The sequence below is a fragment of the Mauremys reevesii genome, linkage group 5 (genome assembly GCF_016161935.1).
Source record: "Mauremys reevesii isolate NIE-2019 linkage group 5, ASM1616193v1, whole genome shotgun sequence".
NCBI classification, from domain to species: Eukaryota; Metazoa; Chordata; order Testudines; family Geoemydidae; genus Mauremys; species Mauremys reevesii.
In genome coordinates, this window is record NC_052627.1 from 118,869,544 (window position 1) to 118,893,729 (window position 24,186).

The 24,186-nt window shown below is 39.9% G+C and overlaps 1 protein-coding gene across 7 annotated transcripts in view; it reads right to left on the minus strand.

Moving 5' to 3' along the window:
• HTT (huntingtin) overlaps window positions 1-24,186 on the minus strand; it is a 194,174-nt gene that overhangs the window by 135,833 nt on the left and 34,155 nt on the right. For 4 of the 7 annotated variants that reach the window (XR_005599204.1, XM_039540905.1, XM_039540909.1 and 1 more), the window contains 8 exons: window positions 23,049-23,227; window positions 22,279-22,483; window positions 21,270-21,317; window positions 12,801-12,881; window positions 11,196-11,560; window positions 5,669-5,792; window positions 5,083-5,201; window positions 3,697-3,808 (listed from right to left, as the gene is read on the minus strand). Coding sequence is in view for 6 of the 7 variants with exons in the window: in XM_039540905.1 (XP_039396839.1) it covers window positions 3,697-3,808; window positions 5,083-5,201; window positions 5,669-5,792; window positions 11,196-11,560; window positions 12,801-12,881; window positions 21,270-21,317; window positions 22,279-22,483; window positions 23,049-23,227 (1,233 nt within the window). In the remaining variant the exon portion in view is untranslated. The remainder of the gene's footprint in view (window positions 1-3,696; window positions 3,809-5,082; window positions 5,202-5,668; window positions 5,793-11,195; window positions 11,561-12,800; window positions 12,882-21,269; window positions 21,318-22,278; window positions 22,484-23,048; window positions 23,228-24,186) is intronic. The other 3 variants (XM_039540906.1, XM_039540908.1, XM_039540907.1) reach the window with 3 other exon arrangements.

Below are 24,186 nucleotides of genomic sequence, written 5' to 3' on the forward strand. Positions count from 1 at the left end.
CAAATTGGAATGTGAGTGGGACAGTGAGGTTGAGAAACTCTCCTACCATTGCTACGGAGGTTTTACTATCCACATATAATCAGTAATTGTATGTTACATCTCATCTGAAAGTGGGCACCTCTAAAAACATCCCTCATATAATGTTGGGGTATTGGTTTAGGTTCCGACAGAGAGCAGAGTGGCACTAGTGGTTATTAATAAGGCTAAGATTTTAACACAGATACTTTTACTAAAAGTCACGGACAGGTCACAGGCAATAAAGAAAAATCCACGGAAGCCCATGACCTGTCCCTGACTTTTACTAAAAATATCAATGGTAAAATGGGAAGGGGCTGGGCAGATGCCAGGTGGCTGGGAGCTCCAGGCTCCAACACCATCACCACCTGCAGTTGGTAGCTGAAGGGTTCCCCTACCCCCCATGGTAGCCAGCAGTAGCAGCTGCCAGCAGCCACGGAGCTGCAGGGGTTCCCCATGCCGCCACCAGCAGTCGGGGAACTGCCGGGTACCCTGCCTGCCCACGGCAGCTGGGAGCTTGGGAGAACCGCTACCTTAGGTGGAGGGATACCTCACAGCTCCCTGTCACTGCGAAAGGCTGCTGGACCCTGCAGCTCCCAGCCACCAGGGCTGAAGTCACCGATTCTGTGACTCCCGTGACTAAATCGTGGGATGTGGGAGACCCAGGCTTAAGTCCCTCCTCAGGCAAAGAGGGGAGAAAGCATTTGAACTGGGGTCTCCCACACCTTTCAGAACCAGTGCTCTAACCCAGAGTTTCTCAAATGTGGCCATGAAGGGCTTCTCTTGCGGCCACAGCCTCCTGAGCAGTGATTGGGAGAGGAGCTAAGCAGCCCCTCCCCTGGGGCCGCCCAGAGGTGTTGGGTCATCCCCCCTCTGGAAACACAAATGCCAGAGGAGCAGACAGCTGGTGTGAGTTCCCCACCTTTCCTGGGGGTGATGGAGCTCAGGGCTACAGCACTGGGGTCGCGGGAGGCAGGCTCCAGCCATTCAGCGGTGGGCTCTGCACATGGGCACTGGCTGTGTGGTGGCAGGTTCTGGCCACGGGCTCCATTCCTCAGCCGCAGGGCCCAGCAGGCTCCATCCCCTGGTCCCTCACCCATCCTATCACCCTTGGCCCCCGCTGTCTCCCTACGCATCCGACCAGGGCTTAATTTGTCTCATGGCTTGCCAGGCCTGAGAAAGTCTGCTGTGAAAAGTGATATTTGCATGTTTGTTAATATTTTTCACTGACTCCCAGCTAACTAGCAAGTCTGCTGCTGTGAAAAGTGATATCAACAAACATCATTGTTCACAAAACAGGCTTACTATCTAGCAAATTAAAAAAAAACCAAAACCAAAAAAGCAAAAGAAACAACAACAAAAGACAAAAATATGCAAAGCACCTTATTTGTGTTTCTCTTCTGTTTAGTTCCACTAAAGAATAGACACAACTGTCCATTATTTTTATTACTGAATCTGCAAAAAAACCCTACATAAATAAATTACTATGATTTGGACATGTATATGTGCATATTTGTTTTTCCTAAAGTTAAGTGTTTTAGGGAAAAGTGTCATAGCGGCCACCTGCAAGAGTTGGTGGCCACACTCTGAGGTCACCAAAAAATTTGTTGTGAGAACCCCTGCTCTAACCATGAGATATTGTGACATGTAACTCCCTCTGTCTCTCCTGTTGAAGCTGTTCCACTCCGCATAAACAACAAAAGAGTGACTGGAGTAAGGGGACTGGACCCAAGGTCTCCCACTTCCCCCGGGAGTGCCCTAACCACTGGACTAGAGTGTGTCTCTCTCCTTCAATGACTGTTCCACTTTGGATAAAAAGTCACTGGGCCAGAGAGATAGACTCCATACACCCTAAAAATTCCTTATCATGTTCTTTGACCTACTGCAGCAGAGTGCACTATGGCACTTTATTGCATGGTAGCAGGATCCACATGGCTAGTGAGTGTGCAACAGGCTATAGCACCACAGATTTACACTCTGATTTATCACACACTGGACAAGCCCAGAGAACAACTGATTAAAAGTACTCAAAGAGTTAGGTATTATTATATAAACATGCTAGTATGCAACAAGATGCTATCTAGAATTTGAACCAAAGACACATTTCAAAACAGAAATATTTGTATTTGCTAAAAGAAAAATGACAAATCACTTAAATGGGCAATGTCAGCTTAAAACCTAATCCATTTTAAAAATGAAGTTAAAATTAATTTCATGTATTACATCTGCCTAAGTCCCCACTTCAATTTTTGCAGAAATTACATTCAGTGTTTTTAAAAATGTTTCTCCCCCCACTGCAGCATGGAAGATCCACACAGAGAAAACAGCCAAGCTAATTATACACAAAATGCTGTCAACTGCACATATGAAGGAAGGATAGTCTAAGGTTGAGATGCTAGCCTGGGACTTAAGAGATCCCTCTTCAGTTCCCTGCATAACTTAAGTTTCTCATCTGTAAATGGAGACAATAGTACTTTCTTACCTCAAAAGGGTATGGAGAGGGCAAAAAAAAGTTTGAGACACTCAGATGTTATATGGTAATGGGGGACCACATAAGTATCCAAAATAGCGAAAAGTGGGGAGGGGGGAGGAGGAAAATCTCATACTTCAATTATTATAAACTTGGGTATCTTTATGTAATATTCATTGATAAAGAATGTTCAGAGAAAAGAGTGTTCTATTTAAGTTGTATCCCTTTAAGATGGGGTTTTTACAAGCTTCATATAATGTGGACCACATCTTGAGAGATTTCCCTCCCACACAGTCACAGAGCTTCCCTGTGACAACAGCAGCAATTGCTTAAATGGAAAATTTCAAGTATTTGTATTTAACTGTAAAATACAGTGTCTGGTCCTTTTCAAAAGGCATATACTGTTCCTTTTAGCACCTTATAACAGTCGTCCATCTCCCTGTTCCCCTGCACAAGCTATTTTTCCCCCCACTGTCTGGTCCCCTAACACTCCTCAGGCTGTCTAGTCCTTCTTTCACCCTGAATTTGCTTCCTGGCTCTCTTCTGTGCAGGATATGCTACCGAACCACCTAGTCTCTTCTCCATTTGCTCCTATAGACACACTGCCTGGCTAGTGGCTTTGATCTTGTAAGTAGTCCTTCCCTCCTTCCTGCTGGTGGCTTCACTGATAGGCAGTTCCACTCCTGCTGATGGCTCTGGCACAAGACAGAAAAATCCATTTCCTCCACTTATGCAGCAGCAGTCTAAGCAAACTCTTAACTATGCTATACAAAACCTAAACACCCATGTAAACCACTGGTAAAATGGAGGAGCTGCTGGCATCATCATGTGACCTCCCAGCTCCCCACGGATTAGAATTAGAGAATTGGTGTCTTAAGGAGCTAAATAATAAGTTACCTGGTTATTTTACCATTTAAAACATCCTTTAAAATACTTTTTTTTTTAATAACTTAATATTTGACCAGCAAGTTTACACTAATATAATAATTTCATCAGGAACAAGCAGGTCAAAACTAGGTTCAGCAATTACGAAATAGGCTACAAATCCTTTTAAAGCTCTTTACAAGCTGTTGTCATACTTAAAGTCCTGTCATGAAAAAATGATACACTCAGTCAATGAAGAGCTGCCACACAACTAGATAAAGTGATCACACTTTGTTTTGTATATTGAGGCAGACAATAAGCCATCACTGTTTTTGACAGCAACTTACCACCTTTCTCCCCAGTAAGCAGAAAAGAAGCAGACAGGAGACGAACACAGTGAACCAGAGGAGCAGAATTTCCATCTGTGTAGTGACCTATATCTCCCTTTATTCTGGAAGGCTGTTACAAAAAGCAAATCACAGGTCTTATGTATGTTTTTAAGATTAAGTTTAAATTTAAAAAATCATAAAAGGGAACACAATTTAGAAACACTAAGTAATAAACAAGGATCCTAGAAATCTATTTGCCATAGAAAAACACAGAATTTGCATTTTTACAGAGCATATTTAGTTTTTATATTTTTTGAAAAAACAGAATCATATATAGTAACATAACAGGGAAAATGGCCGGGGCTTGGGCTGCCAGCTTAAAAATTGTGAATATATCAATTAAACATTGTGTTCAAGTGACACCTATTTATATTGAAATATTATTAATATTACTATTATTAAAGTTCAGCATTTTATTTTAAATGTGGAAAAACATGGATTTTATGGGGCGGGGGGGGAAGGGTTAATCTGAGAATTTTGGTTTTTTTAATCATGAAAAACTAGGATCCCTGGTAATAAATCAGAGGCACATTAAATACATCTTCTGTGAGAATGCCCTAAAACCAAATATTTTTGCAAAGATGCCACCACCAGCACTATAATTGTTCTAATTTCACCATAAAAACTTTAATATGACAGTTCTAGTAGACTGTTATTTATCTAGACTTGCTGTTTGACAAAAGACTGTCCATGAGGCTCCTTCGGCTACAAAGTTATGCTCTCTGGAAACATAATATGGAAACCCAGCTCAAGAGTAACATCCTTCTGGAAGTTGCAAAATTTGTTTTATTAGCTTAAACTGTATGATAGAGAATCTATCATACCTTTTCAGTGTTGGGGATTTAAAAAAAAATTCCCATATAAAACTCATTGCATTCAACTTGAACTCCTTGGCAGTTCTTTGCTGTATTTGTTCATCACAGATGGTAGACAGTTCAATGATATTTGAGCAGCAGATGAAAAATTCATTACATGTCCCTTGGTTACTCTTCATGCACACAGCAAGGGGGAGTTGTTCTTTTTCTCTCTGCAATTCTGACACCCTTAATTGCATGACTTGTCTATTTATGTTTGCCTAATAATGTACCGTCTTTTGTATATGTAAGTTTTCAAGATAGTGTATTTATGTGATCTAGGAAGTTTTAATTACAAGTAGAATGTTGATGACTGGAATGCACTTTTTTAAAGATGAGATATATACCGTAAAGTATACCTACTATTGTACAGATTACCAAATTATCTGCTTATAAAGCAGAATTCCATTAATTGTTTCATGTATGCTTGTTCTGAAAATTTAACAAACACCTAACTTAAAAACCCACCTTGAGTGTGAGAATATCTTACCTTATTTTCATGATCAACAGATTCTATTGCTTCTTCTTTTGCCATGAATCTATCTACACTGCTGTCAGAAGGCTGCCTGCTATGGCTCATGTTTTTCAATAAGTGTGGCTGCTGAAGGGCTTCAGAAAAAAAACAATACATAGCACATTACTTAAGATGTAAATTAAGCTAAATGCAGACCACACACTTTTAACTGAAGTTTATTACCAGACAGTTAAAAAAAGTAGCCTAGAACTAACAAGTAAAATGATTTGTTAAAGAAATGAAAATACACCTCTACCTGGATATAACGTTGTCCTTGGGAGCCAAAAAAATCTTACTGCATTATAGGTGAAACCGCGTTATATCAAACTTGTTTTGATCCGCCAGAGTGCGCAGCCCCGCCCCCCAGGAGCGCTGCTTTACTGCGTTATATCCGAATTTGTGTTATATTGGGTCACGTTATATCAGGGTAGAGGTGTACTTTCATCATAATGTTGTTATATTTGTTTCTGGTAGACATAAAATAGATAATCAGTCTTGCTGGAAATCAGATGAGAAAGATGCTACTATTTTTGTAATTGATTTTTCCTATTTATCAACATACCAAGGGAAGAATTTCTGAAAGGCTCTGAGGAGTCATCATGGAGAACATTTGCAGCTTCATCTTCCTCATCTTGCAGCTGTCCAATCTGCATTCCAGAATATTGGCTTTCAGTACCCTCTAGAACCTAAGATATACAAGGAATGGACTTTTAGAGTAGACTAACTTTGAGTGCACAAGTCGGAGCACAAACATGCAATGTTAGTAATTCACAAACCAAAGTCAGTCTGATGCATGTTAGCATAAGCGTGCAGCTATGTGCTGGCCTCAAACTTCTCAGATTCCTCATTTTTCCAAGATGCAAAATTGTGATCTTGATAGCTCACAGATCTGACTTAGACCTGACTCCGTACTATGGCTTGGGCCTTTCTCATTGATGTGAGGCAAACTGATCCTCCATTCCACCTGCTATCAACCTACACCACCCCTTTTTAAGGCCCCAGCTTGACCTAAACTGTCCAGCTGCCAAACTCTCCAATGACCTCAGATGCAGTATGTGGGTAATGGAAGTCTAGCAGTGATCCCACTGTGCACCACAAAACATAGGGCTGGACCTCCTCAAGATACTCTCATTTTATCCCTTCATTCTAACTCAAAGTCTAATGGAAATGAGGAGGTTTTTTTTTTAAAACCCAACCCCTGATACTAATGTTATGGACTTGCCACTTATTTAAGTAATGTAAAGAGACCACCACCAAAACGTAGCAAAACAACATTTCACAGCTATACTATCAGAAGGTAACTGTTAATTTTCTGGCTGCAAAATGCGATGTAAATCGTTAAAAGTGAAAGATACCAATTAAGCTCTCAAGAAATTTTAGCTGCTTGGACTATAATATGAAAATAAATACGTAAACAATTATGATGATTGAGTCAGTTACCTTTAACATTCCTATCATGCACTGGCCAGGAAATGACTATGGACAGTCTCTTGTCTTTAATTTATAAAAGCCTAAGATCCAACCATATAATTATGGAACAAATCTTTATAATCATTTAATAGTTCTCTTTCAAATATTAAAAAGACCTGTAAGGACCTACTTACAGCAAATCCAGACTTACTAAAATTATATAAGCATGCAGAAAGACGAAGTGACACCTCATCTCCCATCGCAACAAACTAGCTAGAAACATCCCTCATGGTTTTTATGACAGCAACCCACTATACAATGCAAATAAAAAGCAGCCTATAAATTAAAAAAAAAAACATGTAAGTCTGAAAGTATTTAAATGTGTAACAAAATACCAAATTAAAATGGCATATCTTTAAGAAACCAAGAGATAGCATTCTTGGATTTCATATGGCAGGAAACTCCATAAACAAAGACAACAGGCAGAAAAAGCCCACAGCCCAAAGATAACCAATTTAACATGAAAAAGGCAAGCCCGGCTCACCTGATTATATAGGATATGACCACTTTCAGAATTGTCACTCCATCACTTATTTGGATTTCAAAATCCTATTGGGTATATGCTTAGTCTAACTTCTCTCCTTATTTGTCTAAACCTATAACAGATTTAGATTTATACACGAATACTCTGCTTTATTATTGCCATGGTATCAAATTTTCCATAGATTTCTTAAAAATAAACAGACTCAAATATTTTTAAAGGCCAAATCATTACATTAATGTGTGTGTTTAAAATAAATATTTTTAAACAGTACTTGTGAAGCAACTTCTCTTTTGCTTACCTGCCAAAACCCAAGTTCAGTGTTCCCAACTTCCAGGGGAAGCTTATGACAATGTAGGAAGTATAATTTTAGATAACTGTGTTTTGATTAGCTGTTGCAGAGAAGATTCCAAACCCTGAACTCAGGTTTTGGCAGATAAATAAAAACCTTTTTCAAACACTGGTTTTTAAAATTTATTTGTATTTTGCACTATAGTTTTACAATAAAAAGTGACTAGAAATGGCATTGCAGCGTTTTATGATGACTGAACATGATTTCCACAGCAAATGGAATCAGCAATAAGATTCAGCAGGACAAATTCTAACTTCAGTCACACTTGTTGCAATGCCATCATAAAATTCTGTTCTGAATGAACAGGCCTAAGGAGAGATTGCATCTAAAATGGTTAATTCTTAACCTGTTTGCTAAATACCTGGTGACCTCTGGGTATTTCCCAGTTCATTGTTTAGATAATTATCAACTTACAGTACAATATGCCTTTCAGAGGCACTTTATATATGCATTAAGTATCACTAAACCTCACTGAAGATATATGTACTGGATTTCCAAAACAGGTACAGTAACTCCTCACTTAATGTTGTCCCGGTTAACGTTAGTTTCGTTGGTACCTCGCTGATCAATTAGAGAACATGCTCGTTTAAAGTTGCACAATGCTCCCTTATAACATTGTAGCTGCCTGCTTTGTCCACTGCTTGTAGAAAGAGCAGACAGTTGGAGCTAGTGGATGGGGGCTTGGAACCAGGGTGGACCGGCAGCCCCCCCATCAACTCCCCGCTCCCCTAAGTTCCCTGTGCGGCAGCCCAGCAGGCTACCAATTGCCGGGCAGTAGGCTGTCCCTCCCGCTCACTGTGTGCTGCTACTATCTTCAGCCTTAGAGCTGCTCCCAGGAGGGGGGGGAAAAAGGGTGCTAATGTGAGGGGGGAGAAGAAGGGTGCTAATGTCAGGGTGTCCCCCTCCTCTCCACTCCCCGCTCCTTTACCTCATCTCCGCTGGGGGGGAGGGGGGTAGGCGAGACACAACAAGGCTCAGGATGGAGGGATATTGCTGGCAGCAGCTGCTGTCTCAACTTGCTGATCTACTTAAAAAGGCAGACGAATTGGAGCATAAGCTTTTATTGTCTGTTAGTCTAGAAGGTGCCACAGGACTCTTTGTGCTTTTTACAGATCCAGACCAACACAGCTACCCCTCTGATACTTAAAAAGGCAGTGTACTTAGAGTGGGGTCAGGGTACTTAAAGGTGCAATGCTCGTCTCTCTCTCACACAAGCTGTCTGTCTCTGCCATGCTGTCTCCCCTCCCTCCATTGGGGCTACCTTGTAGAGTGTTAGGCTACATTAACAACGTGTTAACCCTTGAGGGCTCAGCCGAGCACTAGTTCATCATTTAGCATAATTTATCCCTGGGAAATATCCCACCCTCTGACTTCACCTCCTCAACCAAGCATCACAATCATCATTGCTGTGTACAGTATTAAATTGATTGTTTAAAACTTATACTGTGTGTGTGTGTGTATATAAATATATATATATATATGTGTATATGTACATACATATATGTATGTGTGTGTGTGTACATATAAAATATAGTCTTTTGTCTCGCAAAAGAAATTTCCCTGGAACCTACCCTCCCTGCCCCCCATTTACATTAATTCTTATGGGGAAATTGGATTTGCTTAACGTCATTTCGCTTAAAGTAGCATTTTTCAGGAATATAACTACAACATTAAGCGAGGAGTTACTGTACCAAGAAAATATGAAAGCCGTTGACAATTTTAGATTGCAACTCATGTTGAAAAGAACTCTGTACGACCTTAACTGTCCAAACTGTTCATTTCCAGAGTTCACAATCCCAGTACATCAGAGCAATGGTTATGTGCTACGAGAGCATACTAAACACTGAAAGGAGGAAATAAAAGATATGTAAGAGTTAAAAACTATCAGTGAAGGACGTATCTATTTGGCATTTCTGCATCTGTAAAGTGGGATAAGTGTGATCATCTGGCTCAGCAGCTTACCAAATTGATACTTTTCCCTGAAGGCGGAATCTTGGGCTTTAGGATTTAAACTTTATTTAATTACTTATGGATATCTTGTATTCATCATCGCCTGAAGTTGTAAATCAAGACTGAATATCTTTCTAAAAGATATACTATAGCTCAAACAGAAATTACAGACACTCCCTGGGTTACGCAAGACCTGACTTACGCAAATCCGCACTTATGGAAAAAGCTCCATAAGCTTTTTTTTTTTTTGCGCGCACATAATTATCGGGTATATTCCCGACTTACGCAAAATTCAACTTATGCAAGGCATTCCAGAACAGAACGCTTGCGTAAGTCGGGGAGCGTCTGTAGAGGTTTGATGCAGAAATTATTGGGTGAGAGTCTATGGCCTGTGTGATGCAGAAGATCAGACTATGATCCTAATAGTCCTTTCTGGTCTTAATATTTATGAATTTAAAAAAGCTTAAGACTCCAAACTTTATGATTGCAACGATAACCATCAAAATCTGAACAAGTCTAAACCAATGCAGTGATATCAGCCCAAACATGCAGACAGCCTGAAGCAACAGCTTTAAGGGAAATGGGAACTCTCCAATTCTTCTGAATATAGCATTCACACTGAAGCCTGATGATGACCTCTTAGAAATCAACAATCTTAGCTATTTCACTATTGGGAGCTTGCAAGAAAGGAGAAGGTCAATCCTATTACAAAGATCTGTATGATCTACTCTGAACACCAGCTCATTTTTGCATCATGAGCATTTAAGTGCTGGTCAGAGTTTGAGAAAATATTACTACTTCTCTTCTGCACAATCTGACCCCGCTTTTGAGCAAGAGTACCTGTCTGTCACATTTATAAAGTAACCATTTTTAAAAATAACTCCACAGGTCTTTTATTCTTCCCAACTTATCTTCAATGAGTTCACAAAGCTGTTTTTAGGTCAAGCATTGACAACGCATTTGGAAGCCTGAATTGAGGGTTGATATGCTACACATCTGCATTTGATTGTGTCATTTGCCAAATCCCTTAAAAAAGTTTTTAAAATGAACAAAAACAAACAAACAAACAAAAAGCATTAGTGTCTGTTGAATTGTTCTTTTTCAACTACATGACATCTTCACCGAAAAGAGATGGGCATACTGAAATATCTGTAGAGTACACTACTGAATAAATGCTTGAAGTAAGCATAAAAGCATCAACGTGCGGTGCGTATGAAGTTATGCAATGTTCAAACAATGTAACAGACATTCCAAGAGGGTATACAAGAGGTAGTAAAACAATTTCCAAGTGAGAAAGCACAGGCAATAAGCCACAGAATATGCAACATGAAAGCATGAGGCTGAAACACTCAGACTTGAGGGGTATTTATCTATTATTCCAAATGGAAGGTTCACCCTTTAACACTTTCACTAACCCTTTTAAATGGAAGGTTTACAATTTAGTTAGTTTTAAGGGCTAACGTGCTATTAAAATGAAGCATGTAATATTTAGAAAATTTCTCATGAAAACCCATTAATATTTTCATTCTTTCAGTGAAAAGAGTAATTTTATAATGTGTTTAATACATAGGGTCAAGTTTAAAGCCTTGTGTTCAAACTAATTTTTATAAACAGCAATTCATTTTTTAAAGCTGCAGTGAAAGTGTTAAAATGAGGTCAAGCTCTCAGTTAAAGCTATGAGCTGCTGACCTTTTCAGTGTTACTAGCTGAGGACAGGAAAGTAGAAGATGAATAAGTAGATGTGTCCAAGTCTGGGCCCTCCATGGAGGAGCTCTGAGATATGTCGGGCCCCTCAGTAGAAGACTGGGATACCCGCTCTGCCCGTTGCACACTTACAATTTCAGAACTGTCCGAAGGGGTCACAGCTGAATCTGGACCTTCTGTGGTAGTCTGAGAGCTATCACTAACTGGTGAAGAAGCCTGCGTGCCATCATTCAAGTCCATAGTGCTGTCTGACTGGACAGTGCTGATTTGGCTGGAGCTCCGACTAAGCATGTCATCCTCTTCCCCTTCAGTAGTTGTGCTGGCCAAATCACAACTGGTCAGGTCTACAGAGTCTGATTGCAAAGTATGTTGTGAACGTGGCTGCTCAGTGATGATGTCATGTCCTGTGAGATCAGCTGCAGAACTTACTGTTGATCCAGCTGTTGATACTCCTGATGAAGAAGCTAATTCACTGGTTATCTCACTCTTCATGGAGGCTGAAACAAAAAGCAATTAGTGATCCAAAGTCATCTATCAAGAAAATATTATCTGTATAAACTTTAAGGAAAAGATTTAAACACCAAAGAAAAATAAAATAATCAAATTCAGCTTTATACCTCTGATATAAAACTGGATTAAGTGAAAAGGCTTAGAAGGGAGCAGTGAATGAAGCAATAAAAATATTGCTAGGGAGGTAAATGCCTGTAAGCCATTTAGGTATAGAGTACAGCCTTTTTAACTTTTCATTGCTTCTTCTATAACGGCTATAACCAGACCTTAAGGCCCATATTTAGTCCTTTTGGATTTGAACACTGCAGTCCAAGAACCATCTTTTTTAATTACGGGTTAAGATGCCAGAAGCAGGGTTTTAAAGTTCAATAAAGAAAATGTATGCAAATTTGGATACGAGTCTGAGGGAGTTATGTTTCTAAATAGTATGCATCTTCTACTTTAAAAAATATTATTTGTTCATCTTCTGTTACTATGATTGCTAACAGCACTTTAAAAACAACATTTTAAAATAACAGCAAGAAACAGTTGCAAGCGACTAGAATGAAGGAGATGAGAAGGTAGGCAGATATTTTAAAAGGAAACTATGTGATAATAAAAACACTGTGAAAGTTTATTCACTTAGTGTCACAAGAAACACCAAGATTACTTTGACAGAAAGATCAGAAAAAAATCTATAAATTTAAACTTGTTTACTTAGTGCATTTGGTACATTGTATAGACAGTCTTTTTCCCCTGTTTTCAGGTCTTTCAACACAGCAATAATGAATAGAAACATTTTTTTAAATAGGAAAATATAATTGTAAAGAGAAAGATTGGCAGGACTACCCAGGAACAGGTTTAATACTTAAAACTACATTCAACTCTTTCTAGATTTTAAATTCATTTTTATCCCTTTGTTTTTAAATAATGATTCTTTTAAATACATGATGCCGCATTAAACAGCTTTTATGCTGTTTCCCCTTTAATCCTCAACTACGCAAATTCCATAATCACAGTTGAATTAGACTTAACAACGTCCACACTTCGTAAACGAACAAAGGATAAATGGTAAAGGTAAAGGAGATGGTAAAATATAACTGTATATAGCCTTGGGCTATTCCATTTTTAGTCAATCATACTTTATGGACAGACACTTATTTACTATTCAAGGTGGACTTGCTGAACAGCTTACAGAAACGCAGAAATTACACCAAAAACTCCATGTTAAAAAGAATGCAGTCCTACCTGCAAAAGTTGCAGTGCTGACTTCTGACCGTGTTTCAGGGTCATCCTCCAAGCCTTCTTCTTCTCCTAAAAGTACTTTACCTGATAAATGATGCAGCAATAATATGTTTAAGTTTGCTAAAAATGCTATCCTACATCCTGGAAACAGTCCCAATGCTTTTAAAAAGAGAGAGATGGTAGGTGAGGTAATATCTTTTATTGGACCAATTTCTGTTGGTGAGAGAGACAAGCTTCCAAGCTACACAAATCTCTTTTTCAGGGCTGGGAAATGTACTCAGGAGTGGCACAGCTAAATACAAGGTGGAACATATTGTTTAGCTCTGTTCCACCTTGTATTTAGCTATGATACTCTAGAGCAGGGGTAGGCAACCTATGGCATACGTGCCGAAGGTGGCACGCAAGCTGATTTTCAGTGGCATTCACACTGCCCGGGTCCTGGCCATTGGTCCGGGGGCCCCGCATTTTAATTTAATTTTAAATGAAGCTTCTTAAACATTTAAAAAATCTGATTTACTTTACAGACAACAATAGTTTAGTTATATATTATAGACTTATAGAAAGAGATCTTCTAAAAATGTTAACATGTATCACTGGCACGTGAAACCTTAAATTAGAGTGAATAAATGAAGACTCGACACACCACTTCTGAAAGGTTGCCGACCCCTGCTCTAGAGTACATTTCCCAGCCCTTAAGAAGAGCTCCGTTTAAGTTCAAAAGCTTGTGTCTCACCAACAGAAGTTGGTCCAATAAAAGATATTATCTCACGCACCTTGTTTAATATCCTGGGACCAACATGGCTACAACATTGCATACATGAAAAAAGAGTCAGATGTAAAATGTCTACCCTCTTTGAAGTAGATTATCTATCCTTGCACTGAAAAAATATCTAGGTTATTATAAAATAATGGATATGGGGAAAATGAATAACTAAGAGAAAGAGCAGACAGCATTTTACTATGTAGTCGGGGAGAAGTGGACAATGACAAATCGACAATGAAGGCTGATTGCTTTGCATGACAGTTTGGGAATCTGTTTATGTGAACTTATGAATTCCAATCTTTTATGAATTCTCTGTATGCTTATACCCTTACTCATAGCTTTCATTGTATCCTTGCATTAATCCTCTTGTTTAAAGGGAGAAGGTCTGGGTGTCTCCCCTGAATAAAGCAGACATTAAGGACCATCAGCATTGCAATAACCTTCCCTTATCAGGGTATTAGATTCTACCAGCCAAAAATGTTTGGCTTCCAAATGTCTCTTACCCCCAGTAACAAAGACTGAGGGTTGGAGACCGCAGTCCATAAAGAATTACAGAGTGGAATTATTCCAAGGAAAGGACAGGAAGAGTACTGGAATCTGCTGTTAAAAAGGAAACTCTCTAACAAGGAGGCAGCATATCAAAACTAGAAGACAAGACTGGGCAGGAGTAGAAAGGCTGCAGAAGACTGGGCGCCAGAAGATGCTGATTAAGACTCAAAGGGCTCTCAGAAGGGGTGAGAAAACTGAGGAGGGTCTCACATGCAAGTGTTTGATATTTTCCCATAGATCTGTGTATCTTGTGTGCTTTGTTTATGGCCAGGTCTACATTACAGACTTTTGCCAGCATAGCTCTGTCAGTCAGGGGTGTAAAGAAGTGTGATCCCTGACTGACAGCTGTGTCCCCAAAAGCCCCTCACATAGATGTAAAAGCACATTTTTGCTGGTACAACCTTCATCCACACTAGGAGCCTTTTGCCAGCATACACGTACCAATATAGATATACTAGCAAAGCACTCAAAGTATAGACATGGCCAAGAAGTAAAGTGTGTGTGGTTTAGAAGCGCCTTTACAAAGTCTGTGTGTTACTGGTTTAATTGTCACAAAATCCCCAAAAGGTGAAACAGTAATCCGGAGTATCCACGAGGATGGAGCTCTGGAGAAGGCATGTGTGAGCTACTGGTGAGACTTGGAAGGTCCACATTGGTCTTGGGATCAAGGGTAGCTCAGCTGCAGGGCTTCACATCCCGAGAAGATACTAGCATTGCACCAGTCTGCACCCCAGGAGTGAGCCTGAAAGGCCAGAGCAAGTCCATGTCCGGATGCTGCTCACACTCAGTAAATTCAAAAGCATGTGGGGGATGCAAAGTTTGAGTCTAATACAGCAGCCTAATAAGTCCCACAATGGGGTGCTCAGCCTGGGCTATAATACACATATTTAAAAAAAAAAAAAAAAAAGTATGGGTTACATAAAGATGCAAAACCCCAACTAATGCAATAAGATAATACATTAAAAACACCCAGGAAACAAAAGAGTTAATATTATGATAATAGTATTAGCAGCTTATGTGACACATACTACTAAATTATATATTTAGAAAGACTAACCAAGTAATCCAAAATGCGTGGCAGAGAATTGTTTTGCATTTACAATTTTGTTTTCTTTTACGATGCAACCACAAGGCTACATTAACACAGACATTTGCATTTAATATTCTTGGTTTTGTATTTTTCATGTGAAGAAAAAAATGAAACATAGCTCTGATAATACAGAGTTGCAGAATTGTGTTTATCCACAGCACCATAAGTTTTAGAGTACCCAAGTCTACAGATAAGGAAAATGTAGATGTGGCATTTGGAATTGTGCAACTTCACGGTACTCTGGAAAATAATGCAACTAAAAATTCCCTTTTTTGTGCTGTAAACGCATGAGAACGTATTTTTTTAAATAATTAATTATGCTGAAAATGGCTGAGTATACTTAAGGTTATACTGTGTTCTGAATCTCAAGCACAGAAGACTCAGTATATGATCATTAAATCATAGAATATCAGGGTTGGAAGGGACCTCAGGAGGTCATCTAGTCCAACCCCCCTGCTCAAAGCAGGACCAATCCCCAACTAAATCATCCCAGCCAGGGCTTTCACCACCCTCCTAGTGAAAAAGTTTTTCCTTAATATCCAACCTAAACCTCCCACACTGCAACTTGAGACCATTATTCCTTGTTCTATCAACTGGTATCACTGAGAACAGTTTAGATCCATCCTCTTTGGAACCCCCTTTCAGGTAGCTGAAAGCAACTATAAAAACCCCCCCTCATTCTTCTCTTCTGCAGACTAAACAATCCCAGTTCCCTCAGCCTCTCCTCATAAGTCATGTGCTCCAGCCCCCTAATCATTTTTGTTACCCTCCGCTCAACTCTTTCCAATTTTTCCACATCCTTCTTGTAGTGTGGGGCCCAAAACTGGACACAGTACTCCAGATGAGGCCTCACCAATGCCAAATAGAGGGGAATGATCATGTCCCTAGATATGCTAGCAATGCCCATACTTATAGAGACCAAAACACCGTTAGCCTTCGTGGCAACAAGGGCACACTGTTGACTCATATCCAGCTTCTCGTCCACTGTAACCCCTAGGTCCCTTTCTGCAGAACTGCTGCCTAGCCATTCGGTCCCTAGTCTGTAGCAGTGCATGGGATAATTCCGTCCTAAGTGCAGGACTCTGCACTTGTCCTTGTTGAACCTCATCAGATTTCTTTTGGCCCAATCCTCTAATTTGTCTAGGTCCCTCTGTATCCTATCCCTACCCTCCAGCGTATTTACCACTCTTCCCAGTTTAGTGTCATCTGAAAACTTGCTGAGGGTGCAGTCCACGCCATCCTCCAGATCATTAATGAAGATATTGAACAAAACCAGCCCCAGGACCGACCCTTGGGGCACTCCACTTGATACCGGCTGCCAACTAGACATGGAGCCATTGATCATTACCCATTGAGCCCGACGATCTAGCCAGCTTTCTATCCACCTGTAGTGGGGTGATTACCCGCTCCACCTCAGAAGGGGTTAAAAGCCAGCCCTTGGAGAGGGCTGGGGCTGGAAGCCTTAGGCTAGGCTGATTGGGGAAGGCAGCCACAGCTGGGGCCACACCGCAATCAGGCCACATCTGGCCTTATAAGAGGCTGGGAGCCAGGAACTCAGGCAGTCTCTCTCTAGCAGAAGAGAGAAATGGGCATGACTGCTTGGGAGCCGAACAGGGTACCTGAGTGGAGCAGGGCTGGGGAAAGCTAGAGGAGCTGGGGAGCTCCAGCCTGGAAACCCTCTAGGCTGCAGGCCTTGATAAAGGCCGGAAAGGTACTGGGGTTGCAGAGGGACAGTCCAGGGTAGGCAAAGGCAGCAGGTCCAAACCCTCCATGGCAATGATGAATGGCTTGTACACTGCAGTTGGACCCAGTGAGCAGGGGCTAGATGGTGACTGGCAGTAGCCATAGACTGAGGCGAGGTGGGGGATAGAGGGTTAGGGGTTCCCCGGGGAGGGGAGACCCACAGTTGTGGGAGTCCTGCCAGGGGGCAGAATCCCTAGGCAAAGAGGCACCGAGGGCTGGGTGGGATACGGGGGCCAGCAGCAAGCGGGGCATCAGCCTGCAGAGGGTGCTCCGGAGGCTGGAAAAGCTAATTCCCTGGACAACCAGTAGGAGGTGCTGCAAGGTGAGTCGTCCCCGACCTTATAGTCCATTCATCCAGCCCATACTACTTTATCTTGCTGGCAAGAATACTGTGGGAGACCATAACAAAAGCTTTGCTAAAGTCAAGGAATAACACGTCCACTGCTTTCCCCTCATCCGCAGAGCCAGTTATCTCATCATAGAAGGCAATTAGGTTAGTCAGGCATGACTTGCCCTTGGTGAATCCATGCTGACTGTTCCCGATCACTTGTCTCTCCTCTAATTGCTTCAGTATTGATTCCTTGAGGACCTGCTCCATGACTTTTCCAGGGATCTTTGCTGGTAACCATCATTAAAGGCGACCAGCAAAGGGAAAAGAAGTGGGGTTTTGCCCTTTTTATTTGTCCTTGACGCATAAAGGAATGGCAATTTTTGGCTTGGTTTTTTACATCTGAAGTGTCAAGTCATGAATTCTTCACTCCTCTAGCTAAAAATGGAATACTGGGATGACACCAAAACTGGTAAAGAAGTGAAGACCGAACTACCAAGATAGTGGGTTTTTCTGGAAAAAAAAATTTTAAATCCCAAATTGTAACACCTATTTAATTCAAACCTGGACACACTTGGAAAATAAACACTTTCCTTGAAAGATTCAACACTTTCTCCTCATTCAAATCCTTCCTAAAAGCCACTACTTCTCTGATACTACAAGTAATATGCTACACCTCTACCCCGATACAACACGAATTTGGATATAACGCGGTAAAGCAGCACTCCGGGGGGGCTGGGACTGCGCACTCCAGCGGATCAAAGCAAGTTCAATATAACACGGTTTCACCTATAATGCAGTAAGATTTTTTGGCTCACGAGGACAGCATTATATCGGGGTAGAGGTGTACTAATTTGCCCACTGCTCCAAGCTTCCTCAGATTTTTTTTTTTATAATCCACATCTTCTGGATTTTTAATGTCCTCAGGGAAGACACTGTACTTGTGTACAGGCCAGTCACATGATCAGCAATAAATCATACATGCATACACCTATACCCATGAAAGGATGAAAAAACTTCTACTAGGATTTCCACCACCAAAACTAGGGAAGACGATATTTCATTTTACAATTTTTCATGCATTTAGACATTTTAAAGAAATTAAAAAGGACAGTTTTTAGTTTCCCAAATTTAAGATTAATTGCAAAGTAGGTTGTGAACAAAAGCTGAAGTCAACTTTAGCTCTGTTCAGGCCCCTTTGTAGAATATGATTATGTGGCCATGCAAACAACCAGATAATTGCTCTGTTTTTAAAATTCTGTAAAGTTGTGGTCCAAAATGTAAGGATTCATTTAGAAAATATGTAGTCTTTCATTCTTATGGTTGACAAGACAGCCTTCAAAATATGGCCCAAACATAAACCAAAGCCTAAACTAAAACCACAGATACCCTGAAGCAACAGCACCAAGAGAGTACAGAATATTACAGCGTGCAGGGGGTGGAATCAAATGCTGCTGTGTTTCTCCCTCCCTTTCCTCACCTCTCCACCCACTGACCCATGGGGAGCATATTAAAAGTCCAATAGCCCCACTCCTAGCAAAAAGAGCAGAACCCCAATGCTCTATATGCCAGTAAACTGCAAAATTAGAAATCCACTTCAATGCAACTAGCTACTTCTGCTAATTTTTAAAGTCTTCTCTAAAAGGGGAATGCATATTTGAAATTCATGGTAAGAACTGATAATTAGACTGAATATTCTGTTCATTTATACCGAAGACTACAGGAATGAACATGAAGTATGGGATTAAAATATGCACAAGTAAAGAAATTCAGTTAGGATACTACAATAGCCATTGTTCAACCCTTGGCTTGTTTAGCCTAACCAAAAGAAGGCTGAGGGGAGATATTATTGCTCTCTATAAATACATCAGAGGGATAAAAAACAGGGAGGGAGAAGAGTTATTTAAGTTAAGCCTCAAGGTGGACACAAGAACAAATGACCATCAAAAAATTTAGGCTCAAAATTAGGTGAAGGTTTCTAACGATCAGAGGAGTGAAGTTCTGGAACAGCCTTCCAAGGGAAACAGCGGGGGCAAAAAACCTAATTGGCTTCAAGAATGAGCCTGATAAACTTATGGAAGGGAAGGTGTGATGGGACTGCCTACAATGGCATGTGGCCCATTGGCAACTTCCAGAAGCAAAATTCCCCAATGGCTGGAGTTGGGACACTAGATGGAGAGATCTGTGAGTTACTACAGAGAATTCTTTCCCAGGTATCTGCCTGGTGGGTCTTGCCCATATGCTCAGGGTCATATCTGGGTCAGGAAGGAATTTTCCCCCAGGACAGATTGGCAGAGACCCTGGGGGTGAGGGGGTTCCCTTCCTCTGCAGTATGGGACCTGGGTCACTTGCAGCTTTAAACTAGAGTAAATGGTGAAATCTCTGTAAATTGAAGTCTTTAAGCATGATTTGAGGACTTTAGTAACTCAGCCAGAGGTCTATTTCAGGAGTGGGTGGGTAAGGTTCTGATATCCTGCACATTACAGGCCCCAGACTAGATGATCACGATGGTCCCTTTTGACCTCAAAGCCTGCTACATGCAACTACATATAAATTATAATATCAGCTCTCATTTCATGATCATCTAACAGGCAGGACCTGACATTAAGCAATGACACAAGATGTGCAAAACGTGTTTTATCAAATGAAGATTATATTCATTAATTGTAGACAGTTTAATATTTTTTAATTTAAGGACTGTTTAATCTATAATCATTATTAGTAAAATATAAACTTATTTTACTGAAGACCTACTGCTATATTCAAAATATTTAAACCAAACATGAAAAACAAAGATTACACCTTTATTAGTACATAGTGTAACATGGTGTTCACTTATTTTGTCGCATAGTAAGCCGGCTTCCAGATGCATATAGAAATAGATTCTACTTTCTCAATACCATCTCTTCCTTTATCTTTCCTAAAAAGAGTCTTATACAGACCTATCACTGTAGCTCCCAAGCATCCATTCTATTCAGCAACATCACAGTTTATCACATTAAGATATTTTCTTATCACACTGAGATCAAGAATAGTTTATTTTTTATTTATTTTCACACACAAAAAATAACCAATTAGAGGGAAAAAAGAGTAACAGTGTAAATTAGGTGCTGTGGTGGCCCTAATTGATGTAGTGGCAACACATGCTTGTTGAATCCCCGTTCTACTTCTAAACTGTTTATCCCAGGAAAGGTATTTTTCTCCCTTATACCTCCTTCTCTACCCCAAATCCTATACTGGAATTCGCTAGCACAGACCTCTGTTCCCACACAGAGTACCACAGAAGCCAATGGGATTTTGCAGTGGCACAGCAGGAGACAGAACTAGTGAATCCTGATGTAGGGTGGGGTTTAAAATGACTCCATTACTGCTGTCAAGTTTCTTTAGAAAACTACACGAGTATGACTGAACATGAAGTACGTTATTATGGTCAAACTGCGCACAGAATGTCTAAGGGTGATAGCTCAAACTAAGATTTCAACATAAACCTCCAGTAATGGAGAAAAAAATCAAAATGATAGGTAATAGTCATAAGTGAGCAGTGTTAGTCATCACAGGACAGACAGACCAGATCAGAGCACAAGTGGTATTTTAAAACATGCAAGACATACACATGCATTAGTGAAGGAATGCAACAGTTAGAAAGATCAAAAAGCACAATTTTCCAATTTAATTGTCTGTTAGCTGTTGTGCCTGTTTCATTCCAGGTCAAATACTGTTGTTAAAAAAGGCAACCAGACCCTGTTCAGTGAAAGCTGCATCAATAATGATCAAAATAATTTTGCCAGCAAAGCAAAGAAAAAAATTGAAATAATATTTCTGCTTTTTTAATTACTTCACTATATCTTGGTTGTAGCGTCAAACTCTGACAAAAATTAGATTTATGCTCTTCAATCCCAGTTGCAAAGAGGAACGCATTAGTGAATAGAAACCAAAATTTAGCAAGACAAAAAGTGAAAAAGCATGTGGTTAAGCAATTGTGATTCTGAAGATAGTCACCTTTTAGTTTTCTTGACAGACAAGGACTGCATGAAGACCCCCCTCTAGCTGCAAATCACAAAGTAACAAATCAGAGAAAAGAACAGAGCTGCTGAAATTAAGAAGGAATTCTAATAGCCTCATAAGGCTATTAGATAAAGTTTAGAAATTAAATAGAAAATGTGTTTCCTTTAAGGTTTCAAATCCTTGTCAGGTACAGTATCTCTAAAATGTTGTACTCAGACACTTCTTTGCACTCCAGGAAAATAAACTCAACTGAAGTTTTTTACTTTTAAAAATATACAATTCATTTGTCATTGCAGTATTGTTTTGTTTTTTTGGCCTGGCTAATGAATTACCATCTATTATCAGAAAACTTGTAAATCAGAGAGATTGGAAAGTTCATTCTTTCCTCTAATATAGAAAATGAGTCCACCATAAAACTGAAGTTTTTTAAAAAATCCAATCGGGGGCTAAAATTTTCATTTCTGGAAATTAAAAAGTTAAGACAATATTTTATTTATAAGAACATGCACTTAATAGACAAGAGCATCAAAACCTAAAGAAACAATTATAAACAAGCTTAATAGTTACACTGAGAATTTGTGCTTATTATTGGTAGTAAACTAGACAATTGGCAATGAGCTTTCATAGTTAATGTACATTTTTATTAGATCGGCTTTCCATGCATCACAGCAGCCTGGTCAAAAGATTGGTAAGAAGGGTATTAATTTTCTCAAAGTTATCAATTAGAATGGTGGTCTTACAACTTTTGGTTAAACAAAAGGAGATAAGTACAAAACATATGACTGTACTAAGATATGTATATTAAGAACATTGTCCCAAACGCCAATCTTTACCAATTTCCTCTACATGCATAAAGAATCTGCATACCTACTTCTGAACAAGCCTGAAGTTTCCACACACCATTTTTTAACACTAATCTTTTATCATTTTGGCTAACTAAGGAATTTAAAGAGCCTACGATGTGTGTTGATCTCTCAGCTAAAACACCAAAAATATTGCTTACCTATAAGCTCCACTATGCTTCCACTGCGGCTTCTGCTGATAGACTCGTCTTTGGATACACTGACCTGTGTAATGCCTCCTGAAGTGGTCAGGGCATGAAGAAGATCAGGCGGTGGTGTTCTAAAAAGTTGCTGTAATAGTTCTAAAGCTCCAGTCACAACATTGTGGTCCTGGTGCTGAGTGTAATGCAAAGTCAATTCATAGACCTATAAATCAAAGAAACCTTAGTAGTAAATATTTATAACTATCTATCTCCTTTTCTAAATAGGCTCCTACACTACTCTTGCAGCCAGAGGTTCTAAGCAACTTCCAGTAGTGCATTAAGTGACGTGACTAACATCTGTCACATGCGGTTTGTTTTAACTCATTCTCTTCCCACAGAGATAATTGTGTGTGTAATGTGTTTTGTTTTGGTAGTGTTTTTATTTTTAAAAAGTACACACTGCTATATTAGAGAAGGCAAGTCAAATAAGTGTACTTTGCACTTGAAGCAGAAGCTGGCAAGGTTTGTGATGGTCCTTAGCTCCTTAGAACTACTAATTCATAATATTGCCATTGCACTTTCCTTTGTAGGGATATTTATATTTTGCCAGTCACTGGGCAAACATATAATCAAATAATATTGACAAAAATAAACTGTAAATGGCTCCCAACTCAGAACTAAAATAGCTGACAACAAATATGAGAAATCCATCATACTGTACATTACAAGGATGTTTGCTAGCTCATAAGCCAATTAGTACTTTGAAAGAGTTACCATTCAACTCTCACCTGTATAAGCTGATCTGGAGAAGGTGATATCTCTGTTTCTTTTCGTGTTACACCAAAACTGCCTTTCAGACTGGTATCCTTTACTTGCTGCTGCAGTAATGGTATTAGATACCTTAGTGTGAGCAGTACTCCAAGAATTAAAAGAGTAGGATGTTCATCTTCCACAGGAACCAACAAACCTGCAAAAAAGTTATGACTCTTATCTTATTGGTAGTACAAGTACTATAAATTAACTCAAGACATTATCATCAGTTCTTTTACTTATCCAAAACAAAAAACAGAAAACACAACTATGTCAGAAATGTCACTAAAAAAGCAAGAGTAGTGGAGAACAAAAAAGGTTTACTAACCTGCTCTGTAATTCTTCAAGATGTGTGGCACATGTCCATTCCACTTCAGGGGTATGTGTGCACCCAAGTCAGACATTCTTCCCTTGGTGGTACCCTCTGCGGCAGCACAGGCAGCATCTGCTGTCTTGTGCTGCTGCACCATGGTATAAAGGTCAGAGTTATACCAGACCCCACTCAGTTTCTTAGTACCAGATTCCATACAGAGGAAAGAGAGCAGACCATGGAATGGACATGTGAAACATCTTTAAGAACAACAGTTACAGAAAAGGTTAGTAATCATTTTTTCTTCAAGTGATTGCACATGTCCATTCCACTTCAGGTGAATCACAAGCAGTTCAAACTGGAGGTGGGATTCAGAATCTACTTGAACAAGGACTGAAGAGCTATTTGTCCAAACTTGCTATATCTCTGGAAAGCTAAGATACAGCATAGTAAGTAGAAGTCGTATATACCAATGACCAAGCTGCAGCTCTGTAAATGTCTGCAATGAGTATTTGAGCCCCTGCCTCCTTCACACCCACAAAAAAGCTGTGGAAGCTGCATGACACCTTGCACAGCTACCACCTGGCTAGGGGAGGTATATTGATAGGATAGGCATATGCAGGAAAAAATCCTGGATGAAATCTTCTACATCAAGACTGAAAGGCTTTTCATCCTGTCTGCAACTGTGACGAACAGCTGGGATGACAACATAAAATATCTAGTCCTGTCCAAGTAAAAGGCCAATGGCCCTTCTACATCCAAGGTATGGAGCCTCTCCTCCTCTTTATGAACACTGGTAATTATAT